Below are 14,499 nucleotides of genomic sequence, written 5' to 3'. Positions count from 1 at the left end.
GGATCCGGGATCCGAGACTCTACGCACGCGTACACCAGCGCAGACGGCACTTCCGCCGTTCTGCCTGCGCTTTGGTCCCGCCCCCCTCCTCTGGAGCCAATCGACGATCTCTGCCCCGCCTTCTCCTTCCTTCCGCTCCCCTCCGTGACGTGACGTATACGGAAATGGTGCTCTCGCTGTGCGCAGGCGCTGTGTTGGAGACGGTTGCTGGGGACAGCCGCCTGAGGAGGCGGCGGCGAAGGCGAGGTCAGCTGTTCATAGGTGCCCAGCCCACCGCATCACTCGCCGCCCGCACAGGCCCGGGCTTGGGAAGGAGAGGCGGGGCGGGGTAGAGACTGACGACGGCCTGCAGGGAATGTGGAAGCTGGGACGGGAGCAGCGAGGGAGAGAAGCTGGGAAGCGAGTGCTCGGTGTAAGGGGAGGCTCGGCGGGGCCGGGGCGCGGATCGAGCAGCTGTTGTTTGCAGCCTGGCATGGTGGGCTTAGAGTCAGAAAGACCCGGGTGCACCTGACACCGGCCACGTGCAGCTGGGCCAGTCATCCCTAACCCCCGGGTGTCTCAGGTGCCCCGCTACGACTTCTCTGCCAAGTCGGAGAAGGGGGTTGGTCCCTGTTGATGGAGAGAGTCCAGGGAGTCCCCAACACCGATGAAAACCCGAGGCGATGTCTGAGGAGCTGGGTAGAGAGCAGGAAAAATTAGAAATTGCTTTGTACGTGTTTGTTTACCTGTCTCCCTTATTAGATTGTAAGCTCCTGTAGATCAGGAACTGACTTTTGCCCCCTTTTGTATCCCCAGGATTTAGCACAGGACCTGTCACATAGTAGGCACTTAGTAAATGTTTATTGATTGACTACTGTTGACATTGACACTCATTTCTAGTATTTCCTATACTATGAAAAATGCCTTATTTGCATGAGAGCTAGCATGACCTAGGGATAGAGAGCTGACCATCAAGTAGCCATATGGACAGACAGACCCTAGGGAAGCGGATCCTACTCAGTAGGTGGGGGTGGGGGATGTTACTGAGGCTGCCCATGAGATAACTGTCTGTGTGCCAAGGGTATTGGAAGTAGGGGGAAGGGAGCCTGGAGCTCCTCTTGTTGGATCCTTTGTAAGAAATCTCTTAGCCCTGTTTTGTTTTGGACCATGACAGCAGCACCTGATGCCACCTCAAAGACAGAACCCCAACCTCACAGGCTGACCTTCAACGAGAACCTTTCTACCCATCTTGAACATGGCTGGTGGAATCACAGAAACCGGGGAGCTTTATTCTCCCTATGTAAGTATAATTTTTAGCACCTTTGAGTTGCCTTGGAGAATATCTGCCTCAAAACTACCTAGACCTGTGGTCCCTTGGGGAGTTGACTAGGTAGGATGGTTGTTCTAGTGGATGGACCCAAGGAAAAGGTAGAGGAACAGTTCATTACTTCAATTCAGCAAACCTTTATTAACAACCTACTGTGTGTGGAGTTTAAAATGGGAACTTCTGTGGCTTCTACACAGTCAAAGAAAGGTTTTCATATGTTTGCTGTATGCTGTGGTTCTCTTTCAGTCAGATTATATGCCTAGAGAGAGTTTCTGTTAACATCCTCTCCTTAGGGGGTTGTGAATGTCTATCTAGTTGTTGGTGTCTTGTAGGTAGAATTTGACCGTGTCATATACGATTATACCATATATACAAACCCTTGGGTCTTCAGTTAGCTGAATTTGTTGCACAACTTTTATTGTCTTAGATGGTACAAGGGGCACTGGGGATTGTAAGAGAAGGTTTTGATTTTAGCTGGCATTGATGGAGCCTGCGCTTCAGATGGATTGTCTTGTCTTAATTCCATCCATCATATTTGGTTTATTTTCTCTGGGTGGTCATGATTGCATCACTTGGCCTGTCCTCTTAATTAGATGAGTAAATTACTCAGCCAGCATTATTTTGATGATAAATTCACATTGTCACCTAGATAAAAGTAGAGTGGGCTTTCTTGGAAGATGGTAGGGTCTTCTTTCTGGATACTCTTGTATTTAAGTCACTATAGGATGCCCTATTCTGTGCACTGTTTTTCTGCCTGGGGTTTCTGTCTGTAGTTGTGTTAGCTTTTGGTGTGTATTTTTTTTATGTGATTTATTAACCATTAAACTACAATTGTCAGCATTTGTATGAGTTCTTTTGGTGTTCAGTTAGCAAGCACCTCGAACAATTTGCAACTACAGATGATATACAAGAAGCTCAGTTTCAATTTATTGCCCTTAGAGGTTACTGGTAAAAGGAAAGGTCATATCAGAAAGTCAGTTGTTTGAAAAAGAAAATGTCCCAGAAATGGAAGAACTGATGAAATATTTCTTTTTCAGAACACCTGCCATGGCTGTCCTAGGCCAAGGTTTGATCATAGATCTTGTGTTGTCTCAGTGAAGTCAGAGAGTGGCCCCTAGGGAGTGCCCATTCATTTGTAAAACTTACATAATCAGTATTCCAAGAAAAGAGTGGAAGGAAGCATATTGGGCAACACTTGTAGTAGAATAGGTTGAAGTAGGGAAGAAACTGGAGACAAGGAGTCTGTTAGAATAATTTAAGCACAAGCTGGTGACAACTTAGAGCAGGGTGACAGTTTTAATGAAGAGGAAAGTATGGCTATGAGAAACATTTGAAAAAATATAGTGCAAGTTTTCTGCGGTACTCTGATCTAAGAACACGTTCCTTCCACACATACTTTGCTGTCTGAAGTCCTCTCCTAGTATTTGAGATTTGCTCTTCTCACCCACCCTTGAAACCATTGCATGTGAGAATCAATACCATGCATGACCTTAATGCCACTTCTCTGCTGATTACAGGTTGGACTGGTGTACATGTTCAACCTGATTGTGGGCACTGGCGCCCTCACTATGCCCAAGGCTTTTGCCACTGCTGGTTGGCTTGTCAGCCTAGTCCTTCTCCTGTTCCTAGGCTTCATGAGGTAAGATGCAACTATTATGTCTGTCTTCAGTGTTCTGAGTTTGTTCAAACTCCAAAGCCAGAAGTTCCTTTAAATTACTGTACCAGTACCCTTGGGGAAGACACAACCTCTAATGTAACTAAGTCCAAATCAAAGTATTTATCGTCAGATTTTAGTTATATGCACTAAAAGCAAATGGTGCAAATAAGATGAACAGTAAGCTTCTTATTTTTCTCCTACAAGTTCTGCCTTTCCTTTAACTTGTTGCTTTTAGGCTAATATTAAAGTCAGTTTTCACCTCTTGAGAAGATGCCACCTGACACTGGGGGAAGGCCCTGGGAGCACTTAAAATGATGGGCATGTCAGCATGAGACTTATCATTTGCTTTCAATAATTTCCAGATAAGTACACAATCAAGAGTTAACCTTACTGTGATTCATGCCTAGAAGGAGTGCTACTCCTTAATCCTCAGGGCAGTATTTCCTAAATTAAGGTAGCCATGGAACACTTTAGTATTTAAAATATATTGGTGAAAATGCAAAAGCCTACAGTCAAAGCCGTGGGCCATTTAACAGTACCAGGGCAGGGCAGGAGGAAATTGTGACAAAGTTACGAGTGCCTAAAGAATGGATATTTGTGGAAACATACCATAAGATAAACGTTAGAACTTCATTTCCTCTTCCTTTCTTAGATTTTACCTTATGATTGTATGTTGAAGGAGAGGAACAGGAAGTGGAGGGTAGTGTTTGGCTCTCTTTAAGGATGAGTGGTGGCTTTTGTCCCAGGCCTAACTTCCCCTGTCCCACTGCAAACCTAAGTGGTAGTTACAGCTGAGATGGGGCAGGGAGGAGAGACAGAGGAAATGCTTGTGACCTGCTCTAACTCTGAATTAGCTCAGAGGGTCTCTTTGCTTAGAAAGCAGAGACAAACCCTTCTTAATGGCTCGATAGGACAGATATCTTCTCAAATTATAAGCTCAGTGTGGTGATGGAGCCAAAGGAGCTAACGCGGTCTTAGACTGCCTTAAAAGAAGTGAGTGAGACTCAGTGAGAGTGTTGTGTCCATCCAGAGGGTCAGTTCAGAACTTCACCTTTCAGAAGAGATGTTGACAAACTGGAGCATGCCCAAGAGCAGATGCCAAGGGTGACAGTGAGTCCTCAAAATCACGGTGTCTGAGGATCTGTTGAAGCATGTGGGAATGCTTAGCCTAAAGAAGAGAAGACTTAAAGGTGAACATGGGAACAGTCTTCAGATATTTGAAGGGCTATTATCCAAAAGAAAGATTAGAGCTCTTGTGCTTAGCTGAAGAAGTTGCTGTCAGCAGAACGTATAGGAAGGCAGAGTTTTGCCTCAGTACAGTTTAAAAAAAAAGAATCCCAACAATTTGAACCATGTAGAACTAAAAAGGTTTGTCTTGCGAAAGACAAGTGTACCAGAAGACTCTTGTAGGTAGGATTCATTCTTTGGTTATGAGTAGATAAGACTGGATAACCGTTGACATTGTAGTCTTGGCATTGATAATTTCATATTCACACTGCATGGAACAGTTTGGGATCAGGATCATGCCTTCTCTTTTCCACTACTTGGAACTTCAGAATGGTTGTCAGTGGTAGTCTTACTCATAGCATCCTTTTCAACAATTAAGCCTGTAAGGTGCAAGGTCATTTAGAAGGGTCCTATCAATCAGTCAACAAGCATTCACTATATACAAAGCACTGTGCGAATGCAATACCCGTCCTCAGTCTGCGGAGGAGACAAGATGAAAATAGCTAGGTACATGTGAGTGTAAACAGTAGGTAATGTCTAAGGAAGGCACTGGCATTAAAGGGGACTAGGGAAGTGTTCTTGCAGAAGGCATAATTTTAGGTGACCCTTTAGGGAGGCAGGGGGTGATTGGTGATGAAAAGGAGAGCATTCCAGTCGTGGGGGATAACCCATCAAAATGCACAGATTTGGGATATGTGGAGTGTCTTGTGCAAGAAACGGCAAGAAGGCCAATGTTACCGGATCCTAGAGTATGTGGAGGGGGTAAGATGTAAGAAAACTGGATGGTAGAAAAGGTCCAGGTTATGATAGGCTTTCAGAGCAAACAGAGAAGTGTGTATTTGATCCTGGAGGAAATAGGGAGCTACTGGAGTTTATTAGTTGAGGGGCAGGGAGCAGGAGGGGGTGTGATGTGGTCATACCTGTGCTTTAGGAAGTTTACTTTGGCAGCTGAATGGAAGATGGACGTGAGTGTGGAGAAACTTGAAGCAGGGAGACCAACTAGAAGGCTGTTGTAATAGTATAGGTGTGAGGTGATGAGGGCCTGCCCGAGGGTGGTGTCAGTGTCAAAAGAAAGGAAGGTGGATGTGCAGGAGATGTTACAAAGATTGAATGGACCAGACTCGGTGACAGATTGGATGTGGGGGAAGGTAGGTGAGGAGTTGAGCGTGGCACATCATCAGGAGGATAGTGGTGTCCTGGGTTGTTGTAGTGGATAATTTCAGAAGGGGGAGAGTTTGGGAGAAAAGATGGAGTTTAGTTTTGGACATACTGAATTGAAGATGTTGAATAGGCAGAGATAATGAGGCTGAAGGACAGCAGAGAGTTTAGGGCTACATCAGAGATCTGAGAATCATCAACAAGGTGGTGGCAATGGAGTCCCTAGTGCAGCCTTGGGGGGAACACCCACAGTCAGTACAGGGGCAGAGGGGAGGGAAACAAGCATTTATTAAGGACCTGCTCTGTGCTAGGTGCTATGCGAAGTGCTTTACAAATATTATTTCATTTGGTCCTCATGATAACTCCAGGAGTGTTAGTATTATTATTATTATATAGTGTTATTATCCCCATTTTATTATATACTATCACTATATAGTATTTATTTTTATATATTATATAATATTGTATTATCTCCATTTTACAGTGGATGAAACTGAAGCAGGCAAGAGGTTAAGCAACCTGCCCAGGTCACACAGATAATAAGTGTCTGAGGTTGGATTTGAACTCAGGTCTTCCTGACTCTTGACCCAGAGTTCTATCCAGTGCTGCACCTAACTTTCCGATCCAGTGAAGAAGATCACAGAAGAAGCAGTCAGAGAGATAGAAGAACCAGGAGAGAGCAGTGTCACAAAACCCTATAGAGAATAGAGAGAGCAGCTAGGAGAATAGGGTAATTGATAGTGTGAAAGGCTTCAGAGAGGTCAAAAAAGGAACCCTGTTAGGTAAAAGGCCCAGTTCATACTGGAAGTGTTGTCATGAGGTAGAAGTGCTCTCTGTTCTCTTCCTCTTTTTTAAGAATTTAAAAGAATGGCCAAAGGATCTCTTTGGAGTCTGATGGAGTCTCTTTGGAGACAGTTGGACATGAAATCAGTTTTATAGTTGGAGATAAAAGCAAGACCTTAAAGAGGCAATATAAAATAATTCATTTTTCATTCATTCAGGTCAAACATTTATTACCGCCATGAACTGGGCAGTGGAAATAGAAATATTTAACATGACAAAGGCTCATAATGTCTTCAAAGAGCTAATAATGTAGTGAAGTTAGGGAACGAAGAGATACGTACACAAGTGGTTGTAATGTAAGGTAGAATGTGATTAAGTACATAAAAAAAGGTCAGAGTAGCATAAGCAATTTGAGGAGATGGGGATCACTTCTACCTGGGAGGGCTGCATAAAGGAGGTGACACCTGTTTTGTATCTCATAGTTGATATATGTAAAAGCATGAAGGTATGAGAGCAAGATGAAATTTGGGAAATAGGTATTATTGACTTTGGCTAGAGTTTAGAATGCTGAAGGGAGAGAGAGGAAGTAGTGCAGCTTAGGTTGTGGAGAGCTAAAGATTTCAAACAAAAAAGAAGCTCTTCAGTTTTTATCTTTGAGGACTTTCGCTTTGAGGCCAACCTCAAGGCCTGTCCCAGTTTTACGTTGAGAGCCTTAGGATCCAAGACGTCTTGGAGTCCTCAACCCAGTATGACAGTGATATAAATTCCCCTGTACCCTTCATAAAGCTTTTATTGAAACTTGCCATCTGAATGGAAAATGGTTACTGAGCTTGGGGAGGGTAGGGAGATAGTGGCTTCCAAATAGGAGCTTCTGTTTTATACACCTTGCATAACTCATGTTTCAATCTAATCAATGAGTTGTGTTTACAGAGCATTGAGAAATAATTTTGTTTTAAATGAGATTGATTTTCTTTTTTAAAAAATTTTAAAGGGAGGTGAAAAAATCGAATCCCTTAAAATGGTCACTTCAAAGTAGGTAATTGCCTTCAACAAGGATATAATTTTTCCTTCTGTCCTTTTCAAAAGCCATTCCAGGGAGTGAAGTATGATAAATTAGAGTGGCAGTTCTAGTCTCTGGTTGCTTCTGAGCTGATTGCCCTTAAAAGAGATAGTGGTAGGGTCCATTTAACCCTTGGGTGATTGAGAATTTCTTTTCCCATTCTTGTGCCTGACTCCAGACCTACTTAGCCGAGAAGTCAGTCTATTCAATTTCATGCCAGCACCCCATGAAAGCTGCTGAGTCAATGAGATTTCCAAATAGGCAAGCAAGGTTTAATGTTACTGAATAAAAAGTAGAGTCTGATTTGAGATTGTTTCAAGGCAAGGGCTTATTTCCTGGAAGGGAACTAAGTTCATACCAGAGAAGTTTCTGGAAAGGAAGTAGTCCTCTTTAGTCCTTTTCCAGGTCCTCAGCATCAATGAATTCTGGAAATAATCATGATGATGTGGTTGGAGTTAGGAAGACCTGGGTTCAGATCTTACTTGTGATACTTAGTACTTGCGTGACGTTGGGCAAGTCACTTAACTTCCCTGTGCCTCAGTTTCCTCCTCTGTAAAACAAAAGGATTGGATTAGATGATCTCTGAGGTTCCTTCCAGCTCTGAATCTATGATTTCTATAGTAATTTTCATGGTCCTTAATTTCTAGTCCCTTTAAGAATGTGGCACTTCCCTTCTCTCCCATAATCCCTACCAAAAAGAGATTGCTACAATATCTTCTCTTTCTCTCATGACAAATTTTTCATCACACTCTGGCTTCTTAGCACACTCCTGAGTCTAGCAAGCCCTCCTATTAATGTATATAATGGGAATATTTGCTAATTTTAATATTAATGATACTTACTAGGAAGGTAAATCTGCTACCAAAAAAAATTAAGATAATGAAGTCAAGAACACAACAAAATATTTTCATTTATTCATTTCATTTTCCCTCCTTTAGTGTGCATAACCACGAGTTGGTTACTTGTCCTTATCCTAAGAAGGAAAGATGAGAGCTGCCCTCTATCTTTTCCAGAAACTGAAGGACTTTTTATGGCTCAACCACCTCCCAGGCACCCTTGACTTCTTTGGATAACTGAATTGTCCTGGCTGTAGATCTCTTTCCACGCTTGGGCTCTGCCTCCTCAGCAATCATCCTGTCTTGTTTCGTCTCTTCTTCAGCCCAATAGGAATATATATTAAATGTAAACATTGCCATGTAAAAAATTATAGATCTCTTTCTCAGGAAAAATCGTGTCCTGAAAGCTTTATTCTACAGAAAGAAAAAAAGGGGCTCTCAATAAGACAGAACTTCAGGCTGCAGGACCTAAATAACACTTAAAATCATTTTACTTTCTGTACTGTTAGTCCTACTCTCCACTCTTTCCTTTGGTCATTGGCGCTTAAACCTCTGATTTCCCTTTTAGCTATATGACCACAACCTTTGTAATGGAAGCCATGGCAGCAGCCAATGCTCAGCTCCGTTGGAAGAGGATGGAAAGCCGTAAGGTATATATTGTCTTGCGGGCAGACGTTGTTGTCATTGGGAGCCAGTTATCACTTTTGTCTCATGTAAAGTATGAAAGGTTCTCGGTCTAGAGCTAAGTCCAAAGTCAAGCTTAACACAGCTCTGTGTAGACTTGAAAAAGAGAACGATTTTTCTCGAGTAGTCATTGGGTTCCAACTCTGCCTCTGCCTTATCTTCTCTTTGTGGGCTCAGTCATCAATTTATAGGAACATAGATGTAGAGCTGAAAGTTATCGGAGATAGTGCCGCCTAAAAGATAGCGCTGGACTTGGAGTCAGGAAGATCTGGGCTCATACCTTGCCTCTGATACTTGTTATCTATATGACCATGGGCACGTCACTTAACCTTTTTGAGCCAAAGCTTCCTTATCTGTTTAAGGTGAAGAGTAATATCTGTCATCTCACAATGTTAGTAAAAGGCTAAAGTGCGATAATACCCATAAGGGGGTTTACGTATATCAGTTGTATCTGCTCTTGTTATCTTGAGTTCTTTGGCGAGGAGCTGTGCTATATATTGTTCCGTGGAATCTCTCTACCCCTGTCTTTCAGTTTAGTGTAGAAGACTTGAGATACTTCATGTAGTTCAAATGATTCTCTCTACTTCCTTCCCCTCTCCGTAAGCTTTCCGTGGGATGGTAAGTAAGCCCTTAGCAATGACATTTTCCTCCTTGGGTATTTCTCCCATTTCTTCCCTGTCCCCTATGCCCAGGAGGACGATGATGATGATGATGACTCTTCTACAGCTTCTGATAATGATGTTCTCATCCAGGAAAACTATGATCGGTCAGAGAAACAGCCCATCTTGTCTGTGCGTAAGTCTCTGGGTTCTGGGCGTGCCTCGTTTCCTTCTTTAGTGTAATTAGAATTCTAGTGCCCATTATGTGATACGAGTGAGGTTTCTTGCTTTTGAGGAGGTGCTGATTTGTCATCTTTTTGTATGGTCTCTGGGAAGTGCTTATGATCCATCTAGAAAATAGAAGCAGCTCATATCTCTTTGTCATCTAAACCAAGGGTCAGTCTTGCTCTTCTTTTACTCCCCATTAAAAATGTCCACCACAATCCCTGTGAGATATTTTGCTTTGAGTAGATGATGATGATAAGTTCTCAGGAATTATGACAGTAGAGGGTTTTGGCTCCCATATATTTTTGGGAGATATCCAGATGGATATAGCAAAGAGATGGTTGGAGATACAGGACAAGAATTCTGAGAAGCTGGCATTTGAGAATTAGTTTCAGAGAAGAGATAATTAAAACCATGGGGAGGGGAGCAGGTAGAGGAAATCACTAAAAGAATGTGTATGTAAAGGGAAAAAAAGAGGGCCAGGAAAAGAACTATAAAGGACAACCTTATTTAAAGAGCAAGAGAAGGATAAAGACCCTGCAAGTAAGATGAAGAAATGGAGAAGAAGGAGTGGACAGAGAAGTGGGTTTGAAGCCAAAGGATACAAACTCAGATCCCACTTCTGTTATTCCCTGTATGGCTTTGGGGAGGAAAAAAAAAACAAAACACAACCAAAACCTCTACCTTTTTCCCCCCAAACCTGCAGAGAGACGTGGATCTCCTAACATTTTTGAAATCGCTGATCGTGTGGAGATGGGACAAATGGCCTCCATGTTCTTCAATAAAGGTATCAGTCTAAGATTTCTATCTCTTCTCAACTAGGGTTCTGTAGTTAATCTGAATTTTCCAGGTATTGTCCCAGTAGTTATGGAATTATTTGACCCTCTTTGAGCCCTTGGAATTTTGTCAGGGGAACAGTTTTAACCCATCCTCACTCCACAGGTAAAGCTGAAGTACTTCCGGGAGAACAGTGCTGCCCTGGACTCAGACACTTGATTTCTTCTTCGTGGGTACTAAAGAAATGCCAACTCCAGATTATATTCTAATCCTTGATTCATAAGTCATAAGATTGTAGATTTAGGTCGGGAGGGGACCTTAGATATCATCTAATCCATCACACTCATTTTGTGAATGTGGAAACTAAGACCCAGAGAGGTAAATAGATATGCCCAAGATCACCCACAAAACAAGTGGCAGAGTTGGTGTTAAAAACCTGGTTCTCAGACTCCAAACTCAACGTTCTATTCATTGCACCATACTGCTTCCCCAAGTTGATTTCCTGCAACTAAAAGTAAGGGAACACTCTAGTATTCACAGTGCTTCTTCATGAAATCTGACTTTTGCCACTTTCCTTTTTGCTTGTCAGCTCTACCTAGGAACCTTGTAGCCACTGGCTTAATGACAGAACGATTTCAAATGCAATCCATTCTATTGCAGTAGAAGCATATTTTGCCCAGCAGAGGGTGCCAGGAACTCATGTACCTTTTTTTGGTCATTGAAACTAAGGTTGCTACTGGGAATGCAATTAGAGACCTAGGTCTTCTGTTTATAATTAGTTTCCCTCACTCTGCTCTAAGAGGAACCTGGCTTAAGTTTGAGGATGCCGGTTGACTCAGGCCCAGGGCAACCCAGAAACAGTATTTTGTACCTGCGAGAGAAAGCCAAAATAAGATCATTTTGGTCTAACTTCCTCTGCTTCTTCTTCCTTAAAGTATTATGACATTCTCAATCCATCCCTCTACATTTTACCTAAAAGATTTTCTGCCACTTTCCAGAAGCTAGTTGGTCATAGGTCATTTTCCTTTACTTTCTGGTTATCTTGGAAATCTCTTTGCCCAGTTGGCATTAGGTTAGGCATATGAAACTAAAAGCTTCTGAGCTGCTTTTGAGAGATTCCTTTTCTAAAGATGGTGCATTCTGTTCTTCATTGGGAGTGTGGTCTGGCTGACTACAGTAGGAACATGTGGAGGACCAAACCAGCTTCACAAATGAGTCTTCTGGAATCTCTGATTTCATCTGTGAGGCTATCTCGTCCACCATTGCAGATCATAGGTGCTCTATAACCTAGTAGATTGTTGTAGAGAGTTGCTTTTGCTGAAAACTCATCACCCTGTGGCCAGCCTTTATAAGTCTTTGTCTCAGACTTCGCTAGGCAGGTCATTACAAGGCCTGTACTCAAAGATTTTGTAGCTTAGTAGGACCTACTAGAACTTGTGTTCTACTGACATAAGCTAGGAAAACATCAATATCCCACTGAAATGTTAAATTAGTACTTTATTGGAGGTTCACAAATGGTATTTTTTCCCTGATATCATTCAGCACTAAATAGTCCTTCCCAGTCCACACTTCAGTGTGCTTTTACTTCCTTAGCCCCATTGCTCTCCCCCTAGAAGATGCACATTGAATTCCTTTCCATCCATAGTCTTCTCTTTAAAGAGAAACAGGATGAGAATTTTAAGCATCTCATAAATTTACTCCTTAACTTTTATTTTTTAAGGTTTGCCTTTACTGAACCTCAAGTGCCCACATACCAGTGCTTATTTTTATGAACTAGCCTATTTTTCCATAACATATGAGTAAACTAGATTATTCATAAGAATAGTCTTTGACGAGTAGGGAGAACCCTCCTTCCTGTTTACTGTAGTTCCTGATTCCTAGTTGGCACTCCTGTGTTCTCCCTTAAGAGGGTCTGCCTCCCTCAATTAAAGAGCATTAGGCTTTAGGAAGTTCCAGATCCATTTCTTGTAATCAGAAGTTCTGGGCTTATCCATCTTTTTAACAGGAAATTACTGATCTTTTTGTTTTATGTCCTGTAAATGAAATTATTGATCAGGGATGTTTGGTAGCAGTTTATAGACAGAACTGATGTTCTAGTGCCATTAGTGGCTGGAATAGAGGGAGAGGTTTCTCTTCCTAGGGAGTGTTGGCATCTGAGTAGAAAATCAAGCTGAGAGCACAGGTGGTACTTGTTGCCTCAGGCCTGATTGACCAGGAGACGAAAGGAACTTTGTGGGTTTGGACATTTAGCCTGCCCCTGTCATATCGGGGAGAGGCAGTGTTCTGAAAGCAGAAACTGTTGTCCTGACTGAAATTCTCTGACTTGAAGGCTAAAAATCGAGCTGTTTTAAAATTTTGTATATAAAGGTCTTTCTCCTAGGCTTATTGGCTGATTAACTCTCTTTTTTTGGTCACTTTCAGTGGGAGTCAACTTGTTCTATTTTTGTATCATTATCTACCTTTATGGGGACCTAGCTATCTATGCTGCAGCTGTGCCCTTATCGCTTATGCAGGTGACCTGGTGAGTGCCTCCCTTTCTGCCCATTCCGCTTTTAGCCACATGGTGCCCTCTGCTAGCCAGTGAACCCAGAACTAACTCAGGATCAACAGGCTAGAAGCACAATGCCAAGCAATTCACTCTAAGGAATTCCATTACTGGCTATATTACAACTCTTAAGCAGTTTTTCTCTGTTCAGGCCACCCCTTCCCCTTCAGTCTCCAAGAGACATAGTCTCTGTCCTCTTCCTTATTATAAAAATGACTGAATTGATAACAGATTTCTGGGTCCTTGGGGGAAGGTACTGTAGGAATATGCTGTGCATTAAAAAGCTTGTCTCCTGAAGGATAGCACTACCGGTTAATGAGGTAAAGAAACTAACTGGTGGGGAAAAAAAAGAAAATTAAAAACAAAAAAGAAAGTAACTGGTAGATTCATGATCCATTCTCTCCAAACCATGTGGTGAAATCCACAGAGAAGTGAGGAGACTGCCATTGTGTTCTTTTTACCAGCAGTGCCACTGGCAATCACTCCTGTGATGTGGAAGCCAGCACCAAGTACAATGACACAGACGTGTGTTGGGGCCCCATCAGACGAATCGATGCCTACCGCATCTACCTGGTAAGTGCCCTGGCTGATGCTGCTATATCAGGCAACTAGGTCTTGTGGCAGAGGGAGTTGCCTTGCGATTACCTGGGGTGTTTGAAGTGCCTTAAATTTCTGGTAAAATTCCCCATGTAACAGGATCCACACAACCTTATACCATTCTTAGTCACTCAATGATATTGGTGGTTCTGTTGAACAAATGATTGCCCCATCTTGGTGACAAAGGCTCATTGGTGCATCTCCAGGGCCTGTGTACTTGATCCATAGTGTTTGGGAAATTACTTAGCAAAGTATCTTTAGGGTAGAGGATTTCATTTTCTAGGAATTTTTGTTTTAATTCCATCATACCTAACTGTAGTGGATATTCAAGGGATATCCAGGTGTATATTAGGATTTCGAGGTTGGAGTGATCTGTGTTATCCTTGACCCTGTTTCCTGGCCATCATCAGACAGGATCTCGAGGCAGATTGCCTATTTCCCAATCCTTCCCTTTTCCTTTCTGACAAATACAATTAATCTTTAGACTCTCCATGATTGCCTTGTACCATAAGATGTGGGGAGGAAAAGACTGAACCGTATATGAGTTGGGCTTTGTTAATAAGATTCAAAACCAGAGGCAGTTATTTATCTCTGCCTCCTCTGTGAATGACACTAAGAAATATTTCTCTTTAATTTTTGCAGCATCTCATCTATTAATATTCTTTGCTGTTTCTTGGTACTCTTTGCCTGTGACACAGATTTAGATACACTAGGTGCCATGCTGACTTGATATATAGCTACTTATTGGTCTGGAAGGTACGGAGAGAGAGCTGAGGCTTCAGAGGAATTGGCAACTTGACTCAAAAACCACTGAACTAAAAGGGGTGTCGCTGGGTCAAGCAGACTCTGCTATTTAAATCTGGATATGAAAGCTCCAAGTGTAACTGAGCTGCTTTTACTTTTCCAGTTCTCCACCTCATAATTAAAGGCATAATTATATTGATAAACCGTTGGTGGACCTTGCTTTGCTATCTGCATTTCTGGAGCAGTAACATGACCTGGTTTTCCTCTCTTCCATTGTCAAATTGGGGCTAGGATTTTGTTT

General features: G+C 42.4%; 1 protein-coding gene across 5 annotated transcripts in view; it reads left to right on the top strand.

Moving 5' to 3' along the window:
• Positions 1–142: 142 nt before the first annotated feature.
• Positions 143–14,499, top strand: part of TMEM104 (transmembrane protein 104) — a 78,114-nt gene continuing 63,757 nt past the window's right edge. The window contains exons 1-8 of one of the 5 annotated variants that reach the window (XM_036757583.1): positions 143–246; positions 1,154–1,279; positions 2,824–2,945; positions 8,596–8,677; positions 9,404–9,506; positions 10,242–10,322; positions 12,734–12,833; positions 13,325–13,430. In XM_036757583.1, coding sequence (XP_036613478.1) covers positions 1,235–1,279; positions 2,824–2,945; positions 8,596–8,677; positions 9,404–9,506; positions 10,242–10,322; positions 12,734–12,833; positions 13,325–13,430 — 639 coding nt within the window. In that variant the 5' untranslated portion in view covers positions 143–246; positions 1,154–1,234. Of the gene's footprint in view, positions 710–1,153; positions 1,280–2,823; positions 2,946–8,595; positions 8,678–9,403; positions 9,507–10,241; positions 10,323–12,733; positions 12,834–13,321; positions 13,431–14,499 lie in introns of all 5 variants that reach the window. The other 4 variants (XM_036757581.1, XM_036757579.1, XM_036757580.1 and 1 more) reach the window with 4 other exon arrangements.

Source organism: Trichosurus vulpecula, chromosome 4 (assembly GCF_011100635.1).
Source record: "Trichosurus vulpecula isolate mTriVul1 chromosome 4, mTriVul1.pri, whole genome shotgun sequence".
Classification (NCBI taxonomy): domain Eukaryota; kingdom Metazoa; phylum Chordata; class Mammalia; order Diprotodontia; family Phalangeridae; genus Trichosurus; species Trichosurus vulpecula.
This window is presented reverse-complemented; position numbering and strand designations above follow the sequence as displayed.